Source organism: Nicotiana tomentosiformis, chromosome 2 (genome assembly GCF_000390325.3).
Source record: "Nicotiana tomentosiformis chromosome 2, ASM39032v3, whole genome shotgun sequence".
Lineage (NCBI taxonomy): Eukaryota > Viridiplantae > Streptophyta > Magnoliopsida > Solanales > Solanaceae > Nicotiana > Nicotiana tomentosiformis.
In genome coordinates, this window is record NC_090813.1 from 68,004,735 (window position 1) to 68,023,182 (window position 18,448).

The window sequence follows — 18,448 nt, forward strand, 5'->3', positions numbered from 1 at the left end:
TCGAGCTACGACCGGTCGGGCAGTCATGCATTTACCACAGCGCTACGGCCGGTCGGGCAGTTACCACTGATCAGTTGGGCAGTCATGCATCTTACGATATGGATAAGAGTCTCAAAGAGAAGAATTATATATATATATATATATATATATATATATATATATATATATATATATATATATATATATATATATATAATAAGTATGCATATACGGTGGCACTTCACAGATTCAGGTTGATTCTTATATGTCTTTAATAAATGTTGACTTATTGTTATGTTTCAGTTTCGCCTTACATACTTGGTACATTATTCGTACTAACGTCCTTTTGTTGGGGACGCTTCCTTCATGCCTGCAGGTATAGATAATCAGTTTGACGAGCCCTCATAGTAGACGAGGTTAGCATTCGGCGAAGGGTCGTAAGACTCTACCTCATTCGGAGTGCAGCCGAGTCTATGAGTCATCGTATCAGAGTTTTGCTACAGACTGATGGCTAGGTCGGTACCATGTCCCATTTGATGTCAAATAATCTTAGAGGCTTTGTATACAGAGGTTCATTTTGTATAGTATGTCAGAGGCCTTGACGGCCTATATGTATACATGTTTTAAGAATGATGGTTCATTAATACAGCGTTTGCCCACTTATAGTTATACATTATGAGTTGTGGCCATATTGGCCCATGATAGTTACAGAAGAAAAACAAATGAGTTTCAGAGTGGTTCGCTCGGGCTAGTACAACACCGGGTGCCAGCCACACCTCCCCAGGTTGGGACGTGACAAGGAGTATCAACACTGACATCTCTCACATATGCTAGATACGCATCACATCCCTTTCCAACCATCCGTTGTGCCTTAAGGAAAGACATTACCCTGCTAGGAACATAATCTAAAGTACCCCTACACTACAACCGCGGCAAACTGGCATTGCCAACGTCACCGTCTTGGCATGACAATCAAGGATAGCATGATAGGGCGACAACCAGTCCATGCCCAAGATAACATCAAAATCTATCATAGTAAGAAATAATAGATCGACTCTGGTCTAAAGACCACCAAGAACAATTAAACACGACCGATACACATAGTTAACAACAATGGAATCTCTTACAAGAATGGACACATAGATAGGGGAACTCAAAGAATTACGGGATATACCCAAATACGGAGCAAAATAAGATGATACATAGAAGTGGAGCCTGGATCAAATAAGACTGATGCATCTCTATGACAAACCAGAACAATACCTATGATAATTGAGTCAGATGCAACCACCTCTGTCCTAGCAGGAGGAGCATAATATCTGGCCTGGCCTCCCCCTCTAGGGCGACCTCTACCTTCCCGACATCCACCCCTGGCTGGCTGTGTAGGTGGAGTGGCAACTGGTGCGGTAACCACGGCCTGAGAAGCTTGAGGGCCCTGTGGAAAACGCGAATCCTGAGTAGTCTGTGGAGGTGGACCCCTCCTGAGTCCAGGGCAATCCCTCACCATATGACGAGTGTCACGACACTCAAAACAAGCTCTCGGAGGATGTGGCTGCTGAGAGTGACTCAAGTGTGGTCGGCTGGACTAACCGTTGAAAGCACCCCGTGCAGGAGGTGCACTAGATAATAGCGGTGCATAATGGGGAACCTGAGGCCTGGAAGTGGATGGAATACCGCTGGAAGCTGGAAGTGCTGAATGAACAGGGCGGCTCACATAGCCCCTACCATGATGGGCTGCAACTGAGGCACGGGCACCAATATATGTGCAAGAATCTCTAGGCCTCTTGGCCTTCCTCTCCTCTCTCTCCCGAGCCCACATACCCTCTAATCTCCTAGCTATCTCCACTACCTGCTGGTATGGGATGTTCATCTCCAACTCTCAGGCCATGTTGAATCTGATACCGGGGTTGAGCCCCTCGATAAATCGACGAACTCGCTCTCTGACAGTAGCAACCAAGGCTGGTGCATGCCTGGACAAATCACTGAACCGAACTGCATACTCTGATACGGTCATAGAACCCTAGCACAACTGCTCAAACTCTGGGTGCCATGCATCCCTAAGACTCTGGGAACAAACTCCCTCATAAACATATCTAAGAATTGATCCCAAGTGAGTGAAGCTGCCTCGACCGGGCTACCCAACTCATACGCCCGCCACCACTGATAAGCCACTCCCTTAAGCTAGAACGTAGTGAAAGAAACCCCACTCGACTCCACAATACCCATAGTACGAAGGATACAGTGGCACTCCTCAAGAAAACCCCGGGCATCCTCTAAAGCCAAACCTCTGAAAGTAGGAGAGTGGTACTTCTTGTAGTTCTCGAGCCTAATCTGCTCTCCCATGGAAGCTGTTGCTCTAACCTCGGGCTCAACTGGGACAACCGACTGCACTGGTATGACATTTGGGATCTGGTCAACCACGACCCACTGCCCTAGGGTGCGGGAGGCGGGACCCCAGAGCAGCGGGAGTTTATGCTCCTCTCTCGGGCTGAGATTTGGCAGGAGAAAGTGGAATCCCCGCCTGAGCTAAAGTGCCAAACATTCTCAAAAACTGGGCGAGGGTCTCCTAAAGTGCTAGGGTAGTAACAGGCATCTTAGGTGCCTGCTCTCCGGCTGGAGCTACTGGTGGATCCTTTATAGCAGCTCGGGCAGGTGCTCTGGCTGCACCACGTGCCCGTCCTCAGCCTCTACCCCAGCCCCGGCCTCTCGCGGCTCTAGCAGGTGGCGCGGGTGTCTAATTATCAAATCTAGTTGTGCATGTCCTCACCATATTTGAGAGAATAGAAAGACAGAGATTTAGAATTTCGAAGTCAACAAATTTGCACGATAAGGAATCAAAGAAGTGAAACCTTTCCTAACAGTTCCGTAGCCTCCCAAAGATAAGGACAAGCGTCTCCGTACCGATCCGTGAGACTCTACCAAAACTTGCTTGTGACTCAAAACACCTATGAACCTAGAGCTCTGATACCAACTTGTCACGATCCAAATTTTTCTCCGTAGGATATCGTGATGGCACCTAGTATCTAAGACTAGGCAAGCCTAACAAACATGCGGAATAACCGAAATAATAATTTAACTTCTCAAAACTTCAACAATTATATAAAATAAAATCTGCAACTTAGCATGTACAACTCCCAAAACCCGGCGAAATATAAGTCACAAGCTCTATAAAGTGATACTAAATATCTCTATACAATAGTGTCTAACTAAGGACAAGGAAGAAAAATAATCCAGGTGGAGGGGGACTCTGAGGCCTGCGGACGCTGGCAGGTGTACCTTGAAGTCTCCACTCACGGACTCTACTCACTGACATCCAGACTTATAGGAGTTACCTGGATTTGTATAAAAGATATGCAGAAGTGTAGCATGAGTACACCACAACGGTATCCAGTAAGTACCAAGCTTAACCTCAGTAGAGTAGTGACAAGGTCAGGCCAAGATCCTGCTGGAATAAATAAAAGACTGAACAAGTATAAAGCAGTGTAATAATGACAGTAATGAAATTGAAACAACAAATAGCATATCAAGGTTAGCTACACGGAACAAAAGCAATTAGTGCAACACGGAGGAAACGATTAATAATATGCTAAGGAAACAACAACCAAAGACAAGTGCAAATGGAGAAATGCCAACAAGAGCAACTACCGAGGTACCACCTCATAGTCTCAAATCACAAGAATGAATCACAATCTGTCCTTATATCACCGTGGGAGCCTTTACATTTAGTTCTGAAAATCATTTTCCCGAAATAGCATCCCGCATTTTAGCCCACCTTATCACACCACATGACTTCTAGTAGTTCCCCTATTAGCCACGCGTATCAAGCCCACCTTATCGAACCGCATGCATTTTAACCCCAAAACCTTATACTACCACATGCGTATCAATATCATAACGTACCACATATCGCACCTCAAGTGCCCAATATCACAACTTGCCCGAGAAACCAAACAATAACAGTAAAGAGCCCATGGCTCAACCACAAAGTACACAAGAGTCTGAGCAAATAACAACCCGAATGAACAACTCAACAGAATGGTATTTCACAACTTATTATTTTGCCTCAATGTGAATCACGGCCTTCATATCTCAATACCAACTTCAACAACAAGATATTCCACGATATAACAACTTCAAGTAAGGAGTTCAACAATTAAGTAATGAATACGGAATAAAGGAAACAAGAAATTCAACTAAACATGTGGGGAAATTAGCATGTAAAAGAATAAGACAAGTAGACATGTGAAAATACACTAAGAATGATGAATATAACATGTTAAGATAACTCAATTAAGGCATGAAAGGAATCTACATAGCTAAAACTGGTAATTTTCACATTTAGCTCGTGCTCACACTCGTCATTTCGCGTACACGGCTTTCATACATCACAATTATCACAAAACATCACCAATCCTAAGGGGAAATTCCCCCACACAAGGTTGACAAGTCACTTACCTCAAATCACGCTAACTCAATCCACTAGTAGGCCTTTCCTACGATTATCCAACTCTAAACAGCTCGAATCTAGCCAAAACAACTTCATACTATAAATATAAACTATAGGAAACTAATTCGAATAATAAAGTTACGATTTTTGCAGAGAAATAAAAAGTCAATTGTAAAAGTCAACCCAGGTCCGCGCCTCGGAACCGACCAAAATTACAAAATCCGAACACCCATTCGATAACGAGTTCAACTATACAAGAATTACTCAAATCCGACCTCAAATCGCCCTTCAAATCTTCAATTTTGGTCTAGGAAGTTTCTACCATTTCCCCCCAAATTTCCAACTCAAATTCCTAATTAGATGATAAAAACAACAATTGATTCGAGTAATTTAATCAAAGCAAGTTAGGAATTCTTACCCCGATAATCTCACTGAAAATCTCCCAAAAATTCGCCTCACATTGAGCTCTCTAAGTCCAAAATGTGAAATATGAGATAAAACCCTCATTTTGAAATTTAAGTCTGCTGCCTAGAGATTTCTTTTTCGCGAACGCAGAAAATGCCTCGCGTTCGCGAAGCACAAAAATGTGGCTGCCTAAATTTCCTCTTACGCGAACGCGAGAACCCACTCACAAATGCGATGACAAAAGCTCCCAAGCTCCACGATGACAACACACTCGCAAACGCGTAGAAAAACCGCGTGAGGTTTCCCCAGCCTGCCTTTCCTCTTCGCGAACGCGGCTCCCTGTCCGCGATCGCAGTGCACAAAATCCTGACTCTTCGCGAACACGTGTCCTTCTTCGCGAACGCGAAGGGTAAATCTCCACCAATCCCTGCAGACTCTATGCAAACGCGGGAACACCCTCGCGAACGCGGTGACAGGAAACCAGACTATAGAGAAACCAGAACTTCAGCAATCCTCAATGTTCCGAAATGCACCGAACATGGTCTGAATTATACCCGAGACCCCCGGGACCTCAACGAAACATATCAACAAGTCCTAAAATAATATATGAACACGCTCGAACCGTCAAATCACATCAAACAACACTAGAATCACAAATCGTGCATCGATTCAAGCCTAAGGAACTTATGAACTTCCGAATTCCAAAACTAATGTTGATTCGTACCAAAACAACTCCGATTGACTTCAAATTTTGCATACAATTCATAAATGACATTACGGTCCTATTTCAACTTCCATAATCGGATTTTGACCCCGATATCAATAAAGTCAACTTCCGGTCAAACTTTCCAACCTTCAACTTTCCAACTTTCACCAATTCACGCCGAAACAACATACGGACCTCCAAATTAACATCCGGACATGCTTCTAAGTCTAAAATCATCATATAGAGCTATTAGAACCGTCAAAACTCCATTTCGGAGTCGTTTTCACAAAAGTCAAACTACAAATAACTCAAACAACTTAAAGCTCCAACTTAGGGATTATTTGTCCCATTTACTCTGAAATTCACCCAAAACCAAAACCAAACACCCCGGCAAGTCATGTAACCACAATATAACACAAAGGAAGCAATAAATAGGGGATCAGGGCTAAACTGCTCAAAATGCCCGGCCGGGTCGTTACAATGTGGTAATGGACGTGGTACTACCCGAGGTAGAGGTAAAGTTGGGGCACATCAGACTAGAAAACAGGCCGATCCTCAACCTAAGTTATGAACATGGGTCAACCCCAAGCTTCTATGCGAGATCATATGCAAGAACGGGGAGTTCAGGGCATTCCACCACCAGTGCCAACTGTTGTACCTATTGTTACCTTACCTGCAGATGCAGTGGCAAGGTTATTGAATATGTTAGAGACATTGGTGCCTACTCATGGTGGAAGTTTATCTCCTCAGGACACTTCACAAACACAGGCACCTGCACAAACTCAGACTTTCGGGAATAGGGAGGTATCTCTGCAAGAGTTCCTGAAATTGAAATCACCAAAATTCACAGGTTCTAATAATTCAGCAGATCCTCAAAGTTTCTTGGATGGGACACTCAAGATATTACGTGCTCTAGGATGTTCTAGTGAGAGGGTCGTGGAGCTCGCAGCATACAAACTAGAGGATATGGACAATACATGGTATGAAACTGTCTAGGAAGGCCAGCATGAGCAGCAGCACTGACATGGGACGAGTTCAGTAAGTTGTTCATGGATCATTTCCTTTCAGATAGCCTGAGACAAAAATATGCTAGAGACTTTGAGAGATTGGTTCAGACTCCAGATATGGATGTATCAACATATAACATCAAGTTTTGTAATCTGGCTAGATATGCTCCTTACTTGGGTTGGTTGATCGTCTATATACTGCAGTAGCCCCACAGATGAAGACTTTGTCCTACTTTGATGTAGTCGATCTCACTAAAAACATTAAAAACAAGGGACGTAATGTGCGTGCAGCCAGTGAATTACATAAGAAGGCCAAGACAAGAGGATTTTTCAATTGCGGTTTTAGTGAAAATCGCAGAGCAGGGAATCAGGGACAACATCAACAAGGTTCTCAGACAGGGACACATTTGTCTTCACCATCCGCATACAGAACACATTATAGACATGGTACTGGGGGGACATCATCATCATCTGGACATCGTAATTCTGGGTAGATATATCCACTACTCCAGTCTGCCAGACATGTGGTAGATCACATTGGCCAGTGTCATGTTCTCACTGGAGAGTGCTTTCGGAGTGTCCAGTTGGGACATCACTTGAGGGATTTCCCTCAGCCTTCGAGAAACTTCATTCAGGCTTCTATTCAGTCAGTTGCACCTACTCAGACTACTCGTAATACTTCAGGTTTTGCTGGTACATGAAATAGAGGTCGAAGTGCTGGGGATCGCGCTACTGTGAATCCAGGACAAGGAAATGCTGGTAAAGGTCAGGCGAGAATTTTCACACTTACTAAATAGGATGCTCTGGCCTCGAATGATGTGATTATATGTATTCTTTCTGTCTGTTTGTTTGATGTACTTACGTAGATTGATCCAGGATCTACTTACTCTTATGTGTCCTCGTATTTTTCTTTGTAGTTTGATAGACATCCTGAGATATTGAATGATCCTTTTCTAGTTGCTACTCCAGTTGGAGAGTCTCTATTAGCTGAATATGTATATCGTGCTTGTCAGATTTGGGTTGAGGATAGAGATACTCTAGCCGACCTTATTGTACTTGATATGATTGACTTTGACATACTGATGGGAATGTATTGGTTATCTTCTTGCTATGCTATCGTCGATTGCCATGCAAAGATATTTTAAGTTTCATACACCGAACGAACTTAGTTTTGTCCTAAAAGGGGGCCAGGTTCGAGAGATTGGTAATGTTATATCTTTTATGAAGACCCAACGATTTCTTAAGAAAGGTTGCTTGGTCTCTTAGCTATGGTAAGGGACACAAGTGTGGAAGCACTTAGTTTGGAAAATGTACCAGTAGTGAGAGAATTTTCTGATATATTTTCTGAGGATTTACCAGGATTGCCCTTAATACGAGAAATGGACTTTGGTATTGATTTGCCACCTGACACATAACCCATGTCGATACAACTATATCGGATGGCACCAGCAGAGTTGAGGAAGCTAAAGCAACAGTTGTAGGAGTTGTTAGGTAAGGGTTTTATCAGAGCTAGTGTATCACCATGGGGTGCACCAGTATTATTCATAAAGAAGAAAGATCGGTCTCTAAGAATGTGCATTGACTACAAGCAGCTAAACAAGGTAACAATACACAATAAGTATCCTTTGACTCGTATAGATGACATGTTTGATCAGTTACAATGAGATGCCCACTTTTCAAATATAGACCTTCGGTCTGGTTATCATCAGCTTAGAATCAAAGATGAAGATATTTCTAAGACTGCTTTCAGAACTCGATACGGGAATTATGATTTTCTTGTGATGCCTTTCGGACTGACTAATGGTCCAGCTGCATTCATAGATTTAATGAATAAAGTGTTCAAGCCGTTTCTGGATACATTTGTAATAGTATTTATTGATGATATCCTGATATATTATCGTAGCCTGGAAGAACATGAGAATCATTTGAGGACTGTATTGCAAACATTGCGAGAACATCAGCTTTAGGCTAAGTTCTCAAAGTGTGAATTTTGGCTAGACAGAAGTTGTGTAGAAATGGCCCAGACATGCTTCTCTTACAGAGATTCATAGCTTTTTGGGCTTGGCAGGCTATTACAGGTGCTTTGTGCAGGATTTCTCCAGAATAGCAATGACACTAACTAAACTAACACAGAAAAATGCAAAGTTTCAGTGGACGGAGGATTGTGAGCAGAGCTTTCAGAAACTCAAAACGTGTTTGACAACTGCACAATATTAGCCTTACCATCAGATTCTGGAGGATTTACAGTATTATGTGACGCCTCGATGGTGGGATTAGGATGTGTTCTCATACAAAATGGTCGCGTTATAGCTTATGCTTCAAGACAATTGAAAAATCACGAGCAAAACTATCCTACACATGATTTGGAGATGGCTGCAGTGGTATTTGTTTTAAAACTTTGGAGGCATTACCTATACGGTGAAACTTGTGAGATTTATACTGATTATCAGAGTTTGAAGTACATTTTTCAGTGGAGAGATCTGAATCTTTGGCAACGTCGGTGGATGGAACTACTCAAGGACTATGATTGTTCTATTTTGTATCATTTTGGAAAAGCCAATGTGGTGGCTGACGCGTTGAGTAGTAAATTTATGGGAAGTTTGGCACATATAGTTCCTGCAAGGAGACCTTTGGTTGAAGAGATGCATAGACCAGAGAGTACATATGTCAAATTTAGTGTCAGAAATTCAGAGGCATTGTTGGCTTGTGTTCAAGCTAAGTCTTCATTAGTTGAGCGCATTAAGGCCACCCAATAAGAGGATGAGCGAATATACAAATACAAAGATGAGGCCTTAGTTGGTAAAAATAAGGATATGGTTGTTGAAAGTGATGGTGTTCTTCGAATGGGTGACAGACTATGTGTAGCAGACGTAGATGGGTTGAGACATGCTATTCTTGAAGAAGCCCACAACTCTAGATACACTATACATCCTGGATCCACAAAAATGTACCATGACCTGAAGTAATTTTATTGGTTGGAAGGCATGAAGAAAGATGTTGCTAACTTTGTTTCTAGTTGATTGACTTGTCAACAGGTCAAGGTTGAGCATCAGCGACCCGCAGGACTACTACAACAAATTGAGATTTCAGAGTAGAAATGGGAAAGAATTACTATGAATTTTGTCATCGGGCTACCACGAACCCTTAAAGGTTATGACTCTATATGGGTGAGTGTAGATCGATTGCCAAAATCAGCACACTTTTTGCAAGTGAAGACTACATATGGTGGTGTAAGGTATGAGCAGATATTTATGAATGAAATAGTCCGACTTCACGGAGTTCCCGTATCCATCATCTCTAATAGAGGATCACAATTCACTTTACGCTTTTGGAAATCTTTTCAAGAAGCATTAGGTACACGAGTAGACCTTAGTACTGTATTCCATCCGCAAACAGACGAGCAGTGTGAACATACTATACAGATCTTGGAGGATATATTGAGAGCTTGCATTCATGAGTTTGGAGGTAGTTGGGACGCTTATCTACCTTTGGCTGAATTTGCCTACAACAATAGCTTCTAGTCCAGTATTCAGATGATACCTTATGAAGCATTATATGGTAGGAGATGTCGTTCTCCTATCAGATGGTTTGAAACTGGTGAGACTAACTTATTGGGACCTGACTTAGTACAAGAAGCTATTGACAAGGTCCAGTTGGTCAGACAGAGATTGCTCACAGCTCAAAGCAGACAAAAATCTTATGCGAATAAGAGAGAAGAGACTTAGTGTTCACAATTGGAGACAAAGTGTTCCTACGGGTATCTCCTATGAAGGGCGTGATGCGATTCGAAAAAAAGAGGCAAGTTGATCCCGAGGTTTATAGGTCTGTATGAAATACTTGACCGAGTGGGAGCTGTGGCATATCGTTTGGAACTTCCTCCTGAGTTGTCCTGTATTCATCCAATGTTTCATGTCTCAATGCTAAGAAAATGTATATCAGACTCATCTCAAGTGCTTGAAACACCTACTATACCGCTTGATGAGAAGTTGTCTTATGAGGAGGACCCAATGGCTATTGTTGATAGACAATTAAGAAAGCTACGGTCAAAAGAAATTGACTTCATGAAATTCTTATGGAGAAACCACACAGTTGAAGAAGCTACATGGGAAGTGAAAGATGCTATGCGAGTCAATCATCCTCATTTATTTCAGTCTACATGTATGTACCCGAGATAAAATTGGGGATCGAATTTTTTATAAGGTGGAAAGGATATATAATATCCCTTAATTTTAAAATAAGGACATATTGGTCTTTTAACATAATTTAATAAAAACAAATACAATAAGATAGGAATTAGGGTCAAAGCCCTACGTTTAACAGAACACAAAGGAATTGGGGGCAAGCCAAATCAATTTGTCAGAAGCTAAAAAGGGGTTTGAAAAGAAGAAAATCCCTTTAGCCAACGAAGTCCAACAGAGAAAACGAAAAGGAGAAAACTTTCTGGTGTTGCCTCAGCGCAATTACCGTTTCCATCTAAACATTGGCAGCTTCAGCAATAAACTCTTGGTAATTACATGTGTATCTTCTTCTTTTGAGACAATATTATTTTATATACATGATTCTTTGTGAAATTGAGTAGAGATGAGGTTGTATTGATTAAGAGTTGGGAAATAAACTGGGATTTAAGAAAAAGAAAAAGAGATTGCAGTGCACCTTTTTAAACTAGTCTCGTTAGATATCTTGGTTAGGCAAAGTGAAATTTGGATTCTAAGATTTAAATTTTGATGTTTAACTGTAATGGAAACACTAAGTAGGAATTTTTATAGTAAAATAGAGTAGTTCATTATAAAACATATAAGTCATGAATGGAGGATTACAAAGAATTAATTTAAAGAAATAGGCAATCTAACAGTTGCTAATTTAAGTAAAATCAAGACGTGGGTAATCGAAATAGTGATTCGTTATTACCTAAATTATAAATTACAGAACTAGTAGATGGTAACACTAAACTTATATTGATTAATAGATTGCACACGAATTAAGCAATTGGATCAATAAGAAGTCGAGCTTTGGTTAGTTGGCTTCGAGAGGTGAGTAGTAACCTTACCGTAATTTGTGTTTCTACAACTAACATGATTTACATATGATTTTAATATGAACATGTTACTGACTATTTTGAATTTACATGTGGGACAAGTCCTTTACTTAATATGATACCACTATATTTATTTGAGATGATTACAGTTATCTTGAATATTCTCATTATTACTGAATATGTTTTACCGTTACTTGAGATAAGATGTACCGTTATCGAAATGAAATTACATGATTTGATAAGAACTGAAATGCCCTATATTGTTTAAAAATATTTTCCTTTTACTGATTACAAAGACAAGTATAAATGAGAGGAGACTTTGAAGGATCCCGTAGCTAACAACGGGTTTGTTAGACCTGGTGCACCTTGTATTTATAGATTACCGATTACAGTTATAGCCCATGCTAGTGGGAATGTAAAACTAGCATACTGTTACAGTTTTCCCTCGAGTAGGGACCTACAGTTATGTTTGATTCCTTTTACGAAGGGGTCCACACAGTGATACAAATTATACGATCCTTTCTTGGAAACCTCCCAAACATAAAGATTTGCTATGAGACAGTGTTTATCGAATTTATTAGCGATTGGTTAAATTAATTTATGTTACATGAAGGACACAAATAGACTGGTTATATTTACCGTTTTTGAGAGGCCATTTTATTTTTATGATAGTTCTGATTATTATTATTATTATACAAGCATGTTTTCTGACTTGCCTCCACTAAAAACGGTTGTGGTTAAATATTATTACTCACTGAGCTAGCTACTCACTCCCCGTTATTTTTTACAGATATATCAGTTGACACGAGCGAGGATTTCATTAATTAGAGTACAAAGGTTGATAGTTCTTGGTGAGCCCCGGCCCGCACTCGTTCGCGGGGGCGAAGAATTTTATTCATTTGCTATAGTCTTTTCTTTTAAACTCTTCGAGTTGCTCCATAGTTATTTTATTAGTATCGTGAGTATTCATTTGTTAATATGGACTAGTTACTAGTATTATACTTCTTTCCCTATTTTTGAGATGGATTTAGTTTTATTATGTTGAAGAGGCTAGGTATGTAATATTGACGGAAACTCGTTTTTGGTTAGTTGATAATGATTATGGCAAGTTTAGGTGAATATTGGTTGGTTGTTGTTTATTTATGAGACAAGAATTATTTTTGGATAGTCCTAAAACAGGAAAAACTTTGTCCGATTTTCTTTAAAATACCGATGAGGCTTACTTTCCCGAACCTCATTTATGGGATTATACTAGATTTGTTGTTACCGATGAAACTTACTTGGGGGCACTTGCTCCTGAGTTCCGGTCATGATCCAAATTGAGTCGTGACAATGTAGTTGTCACATTGATCACCTATTTATTTCAAAATCACAAGAATGGCAACAAAAGCTAAGATCCAGGGAATGTTTCCCATGCAGCTATAAACGGCATACCTTCAAAGAAAAATATATTTCTTTGCATATATATATATATATATATATATATATATATATATATACATACACACGCATTCAACATGCTCTGCTTGAATCACTTTTAATTGCCAAAGGCATGGTATCTTCCCGTGTTTCTTTTTCAGTTGTTTATGTATTTCCCTAGCTATACATTGACTCGATTATGAAACTCTGGAAATGTTGAAATTCTAATATGTTACCTCCTCTCAGTCCCATTATATTTGTTAACACTACATCTGCTATTAACCATCCATGTTCAGAAGTTACACACACACAAAAAATTACAAGTTATGATTTGTCTCATAATAACAACATGACAAAATCGCTCTTAAAAGTGAATATGAAGAATTGGAAAGTGAAAATTGAGAAAGTAAAATTAAATGTGATCTTATTATATATATGTATTTTAGTTTTTGCTTTACATATGTACATAAAATTCAAGCCGAAACCAACGAATTCAACCAAAATCATGCAATATACAGGTGTCGATGTCGTCGCGAGACCAACTCCACCAGATTTTACCACGTGGAGGTAGAAGAAGACCACGAGAATGAAATTTGCGAGATGCAATTGTCGAATAGTCCAACGAATCAACAAGTGTTACTCTCACTATCAAGAATGGCATTCATGGAAACTTACGTAAACTCAACGATCTCTATTTCTTTGTCGCATGCAAAAACCTCACCAAAGTGTAAACAAGAATTCAAGGATTGCAAATATATCCCCGAACTGAAATATATCAAGTGTACGTCATTCCTGAAGATTAAGCTAGCGTTTGGTTATAGATTTCTAAATTTGTTCTGAAAAATCTGATTTGGGTGAAGTTTGATTTGAAGATGAAAATGTGTTTGGATATCAGTTTTCAAAATATATTTCCCAAATTTATTTTGAAAAAACATGAAACATGACTTATACCCACAAGTTCTAAAACTATCACAAATACCCAACATGACCATTATCAATAACATTCATTATATTATCGCAAATCATAGTCCTGAACATAAATAAATTTGATACAAAATTATCATTTTTATAATGAATTACATGATACACTATCATGTGACCGAGAAGACGAAGCAACATTGTTACAAAATAATAAATGGTGGGTTCTTTTATAAAATACAAAAGTTTGGGATAATTTTTAAAAAATGTAATAGTGATATTTTGGCCGCTGGTTTTGGGATTTGGGATTTTGCCAAAATGTAGGAAAAATCTATGGTCAAACATGTGTTTGCCAAATAAAATCCAAATTTATTTTGGCAAAATCTAGGGTAAAACGGGTCCTTAATTTGTGGACTAGTTGAATAAGAAAACAAGTCCTACAGTTTGACGTCATTATTTTGAGAAAACAATAAAAATGATCCCTTATTTTGGTTAGATTCTGAATAGTCTCTTAACTATGTTCTTGAGCAATTTTGGATCTTTAAGTAAAATAAATAGAAGTGAGTACTTTTCATCTGCGTCAAATATTTAACAAACTATGATTAATTGTAGGGGAAGAATTTTAGAAATAATCTGATTTACAACTGCTCATTGAAAATTAGCCACAATTTTAAAAGTAATTGAAATTTAATTACTTTTTTCATGTAAAAATAAAATCTGAACAAAAACACCCTTAAAAGTCCGAAAAAATTCCAGCATAATATACTGGAATTCGAATTTTTTACATATGAGATTCCAGCATAATGTGCTGGAGTTCCAACATAATATGCTAGAAGTTTATGCATATGAGCTTCATAATCCAGCATATTAGCCTGGAACTTTCTGTGTTTATTTTTTGTCCAGATTTTATCTTCGCATAAAACAGTGGCTATTTTTCAATAACTTTGTAAATGCTGACTATTTTTCAATTACTAGTCCGAAATTGTCTATCAATGCCATTTGTACTTCATTCCAAGCGGTGGTGCTTGCTTATGGGCCGATTGAAAATTTTCAGGATTTGATCTTCTTTGTTTTATTTTTCCTTTTTCTCTATATTTTTTTAATTATTTTTTGCATTAAATTTACGACTTTTATGCTTTATACGTTATTAACATGTTAGTTCTACATTTGCACATTAGTTATATTTTAAAATCGCATTACCTTCGCAGAAACCTAAAGTTAAGTTTATTGTTTCCTCTCCTTATATATATATATATATATATATATTATTTTTTGTTGCTTTTTTTCCACTTCATTGATTTTCAAACTATATCTTTTGAGTTGACTCCCTATAGCTTTTTCTTCTGCAATTTTGTTAGATTTCAGTTCAACCGTAACCAAATTTGGATGAACCAAAATTAGATGCTATAATTAGGGATTCAATCAGAGAGTAGTTGTCATTTAGGATTATTCTAGACAATATCGGTTGCAGAAAGTTTCGTTAAAGAGGAAATATGAAACATCTATGGCTGAAGATGGAAGTGAAAAGTGTGGTGTTGTGGAGAGAACTTTTAATGATATTTTTTCTTCTCAGATGCGTTTAAGAAGGTGGACTTTTAACATAAAACGTTGATTTTTCTGTTTATGCCAGAGAAAAAGGGGGAAAACACAAATTAAAGAACAAGAGGTAAAGTAGGAGGAATGCCTTTTTATCTTCCATTGGAAATTAAAAGTTAGTAAGGGATTCACTAATTTATGTAAAACAAAAGAATTCCTCACCACAAAAAGACTACAACTAAACAACCTAACAAAAATAACAGTCAGAATACTAGTATATATATAATGCATCCCTTCAAGATGGTAGAGTACTTTCCTCTGACCAAAAAAGGTGCTTTCTAGTTTCAATTTTGCACCTGCAGAAAGAAATAACGAAAGCCCAACCAAAAAAGAATAAAATTAGAAAAACAAAAGAAGGGAGAAAATGGCAAAATCAGCAGTAATCTTCTTTGTTAGTGCTATTTGCTTGTTCTCCCTGCTAGGGCTTACTCAAGCCTCTGAAAAACCTCAATTCATTGTTGAAGGAATTGTCTATTGTGATCCTTGTCGTTCAGCATTCAAAACCAATCTTAGTCAGCCCTTAGCAGGTAATTTGAATTTTTTTTTATCCATTTTGCATCTTATTCTTTTTCCAATTATTCAAATTCAACAAAGATAAAAAAGAAAAGTTTAAAAACATAAAAATTGAAGCTCTGAAGAAAATGCATGTTTTATTATCCGTTTATAATGCAATAATAGTCACCGAAGTTATTATCCCATTAAAAGAAAATGAAAGTTTCAGGAATAAACAAAGAACATCGATCATTATGATAATGATGGCTAAGAATTTCTTGTGGCATCTTTCTGCTATAATTGTGGGGAAGAGGTGGGGAATCGACTATGGCAAATTCAGGAGTTAGAGCCTATTATGCATGTACTCCTACTTCTCCCATTATTAGTTATTTTATCAAATTTAATTTGTTTTTAAATGTTTCACATTCTAGAAAACAAAAAATCATTTAATGTTGGATGTGAGAACAAAGTTTTATATTCGTAGCTAAAAAGATTGAGAGCATATATATATATAAGGTGTAAGGATCTCATAATGGTACGAGTCCTTTTGGAGAAAATCGTATGAGTTTGGTCCAAAACGGATAATATCGCACAATGTTAAGAGTATTATTGGGTTGATATATGAAGTCCAACAAACTGGTATAAGAGTTCAGGATAGGCGAGATGAGTATAGCACACCAAAAGAAGCTAGGTGCGGCGTTCGGTTGCCATAAATACTTTGATGATGCAGGTGGAACCGATGTGCGACAAAGTCCCACATTGGTAGCTGAAAAGATTGAGAACATACATAGAAGGTGTATGAATCTCATAATAGTGTGAGGCCTTTTGGAGAAAACCATACGGGCTTGACCCAAAAATATCACATGAGAGTATTGTTTTTTGGCTAATTGAGCCCAACATTTAAATTATTGCTTTTCTTAAAATCATCATTACAACAAGTGAGAATTAATTAAACGAGACGAAAGGTGTAAATTCAATTGAACAAGGTGCAGAAGTTAGTCTCGTCTCTCTGATTTAAGATCAAAATAATTTTAACCTACATTCTTCCCCTCCCCCACAAGAGTAAATTGGCCAAATAAATACCAATTGATTTAACAAGTTTCTAGCCTTTAGACGTGCGCTAACATATTAGGATGCGTGCCTATATATATACATGCAGGCGCGGGTGTGCGGTTGCAATGCCGACATCCTGAAACTGAAGAAGTCACCATCACAATCGCTAGCGAAACGAACACCACTGGATATTATCATCTGCTGGTAGAAGGAGACCACGAGAATGAAATCTGCGAAACTTATTTGACAAAGAGTTCAAAGGAAGATTGCAGTGAGATTCCAGATGAAGTTCATACAAAAGAATCATCAAGAGTTACTCTCACTAACAACAATGGCATTGCTGGAAATTTACGTGAAGCCAATGCTCTCTTTTTCTTGGCCAAAAATGCCTCATCAGAGTGTGCACAAGAATTCAAGGATATGCAATATATCCCCGAACTTAAAGATGTGAACCAGGCATGAAGATTTAATTATTCTGGGGACTGTTGAATTAATATATTATAACAAGACAAATCCTACATTTTGATATGTTCTTATTTACATCTACTAATAAATTACTTTAGGACGTGCTCGTTTTAAAGTTGTTTTTTGTTTATAATTTGGATCTTGATTTTGAGGCTTGAGGGGTTTGTAAACTTGTGTTCATTCAGATCTTTGTAGCAAGGATTTACATTCAATATAGTATTTCTAGGCTCAAAATGTATGTTTGAGCCAGAAAATTTATTAATAAGTGTCAAAAGTGGGAATTACACGGGTAGCAATAACGAATAAGGCCGTACATATGGGCAACGGTAACAGACTAGGTGGGAGGCATAAAAGTAATGATAGCAATTAAGATGGAAGAACATAAATTTTACTAACTAATATGGTAGAAGGCTTAGATGTAGATATAACAAACATGAAGGAAGCATGATCTTTATAACCTAAACAAATAGAAGGCATGGATAACTAACATGCTAGAAGGCTTATACGAAAAGTACAACAATTGAGATACGGCATAGATGTAGATATGACAAACAAGAAGGAAAACATGATATTTACAAGTTAAACAGATAGAAGGCGTGGATAATATGACAACAATTGATGTAGAGGACAAAGGCAGATCAACAACGACAAGTCGATAGAAAACATAGGTGCAATGGTAACAACTCAAGATAAAGGCATGAATGTATACACAAGGAAAAGATATCACAGTATAATGCATGTCTCTCATCCTCGCCTACACGAAAACACCCTTCGTTCCATGGACACATGATAGCATAAAAACAATGGCACGACATCACCCTTCGTGCTCTCTCCTCACATGATGATATAAGTGAAATGGCACGACATCACCCTTCATGCTTAACTCACATGGCACGGCATCACCCTTCGTACTTTACACTCTTCTT

At 38.5% G+C, this 18,448-nt stretch overlaps 1 protein-coding gene and 1 long non-coding RNA gene across 2 annotated transcripts in view; both read left to right on the top strand.

Moving 5' to 3' along the window:
• The window catches only part of LOC108946256 (uncharacterized), a 41,177-nt gene extending 28,479 nt beyond the window's left edge, over positions 1-12,698 (top strand). The window contains exons 2-3 of the long non-coding RNA XR_001970558.2: positions 356-11,050; positions 12,370-12,698. This is a non-coding gene — a long non-coding RNA (uncharacterized lncRNA). The remainder of the gene's footprint in view (positions 1-355; positions 11,051-12,369) is intronic.
• The window catches only part of LOC104102828 (olee1-like protein), an 81,142-nt gene extending 63,355 nt beyond the window's left edge, over positions 1-17,787 (top strand). Inside the window, exons 2-3 of the mRNA XM_009610665.4 lie at positions 15,802-16,039; positions 17,164-17,787. Coding sequence (XP_009608960.1) covers positions 15,877-16,039; positions 17,164-17,519 — 519 coding nt within the window. The 5' untranslated portion in view covers positions 15,802-15,876 and the 3' untranslated portion in view covers positions 17,520-17,787. The remainder of the gene's footprint in view (positions 1-15,801; positions 16,040-17,163) is intronic.
• Positions 17,788-18,448: the final 661 nt, after the last annotated feature.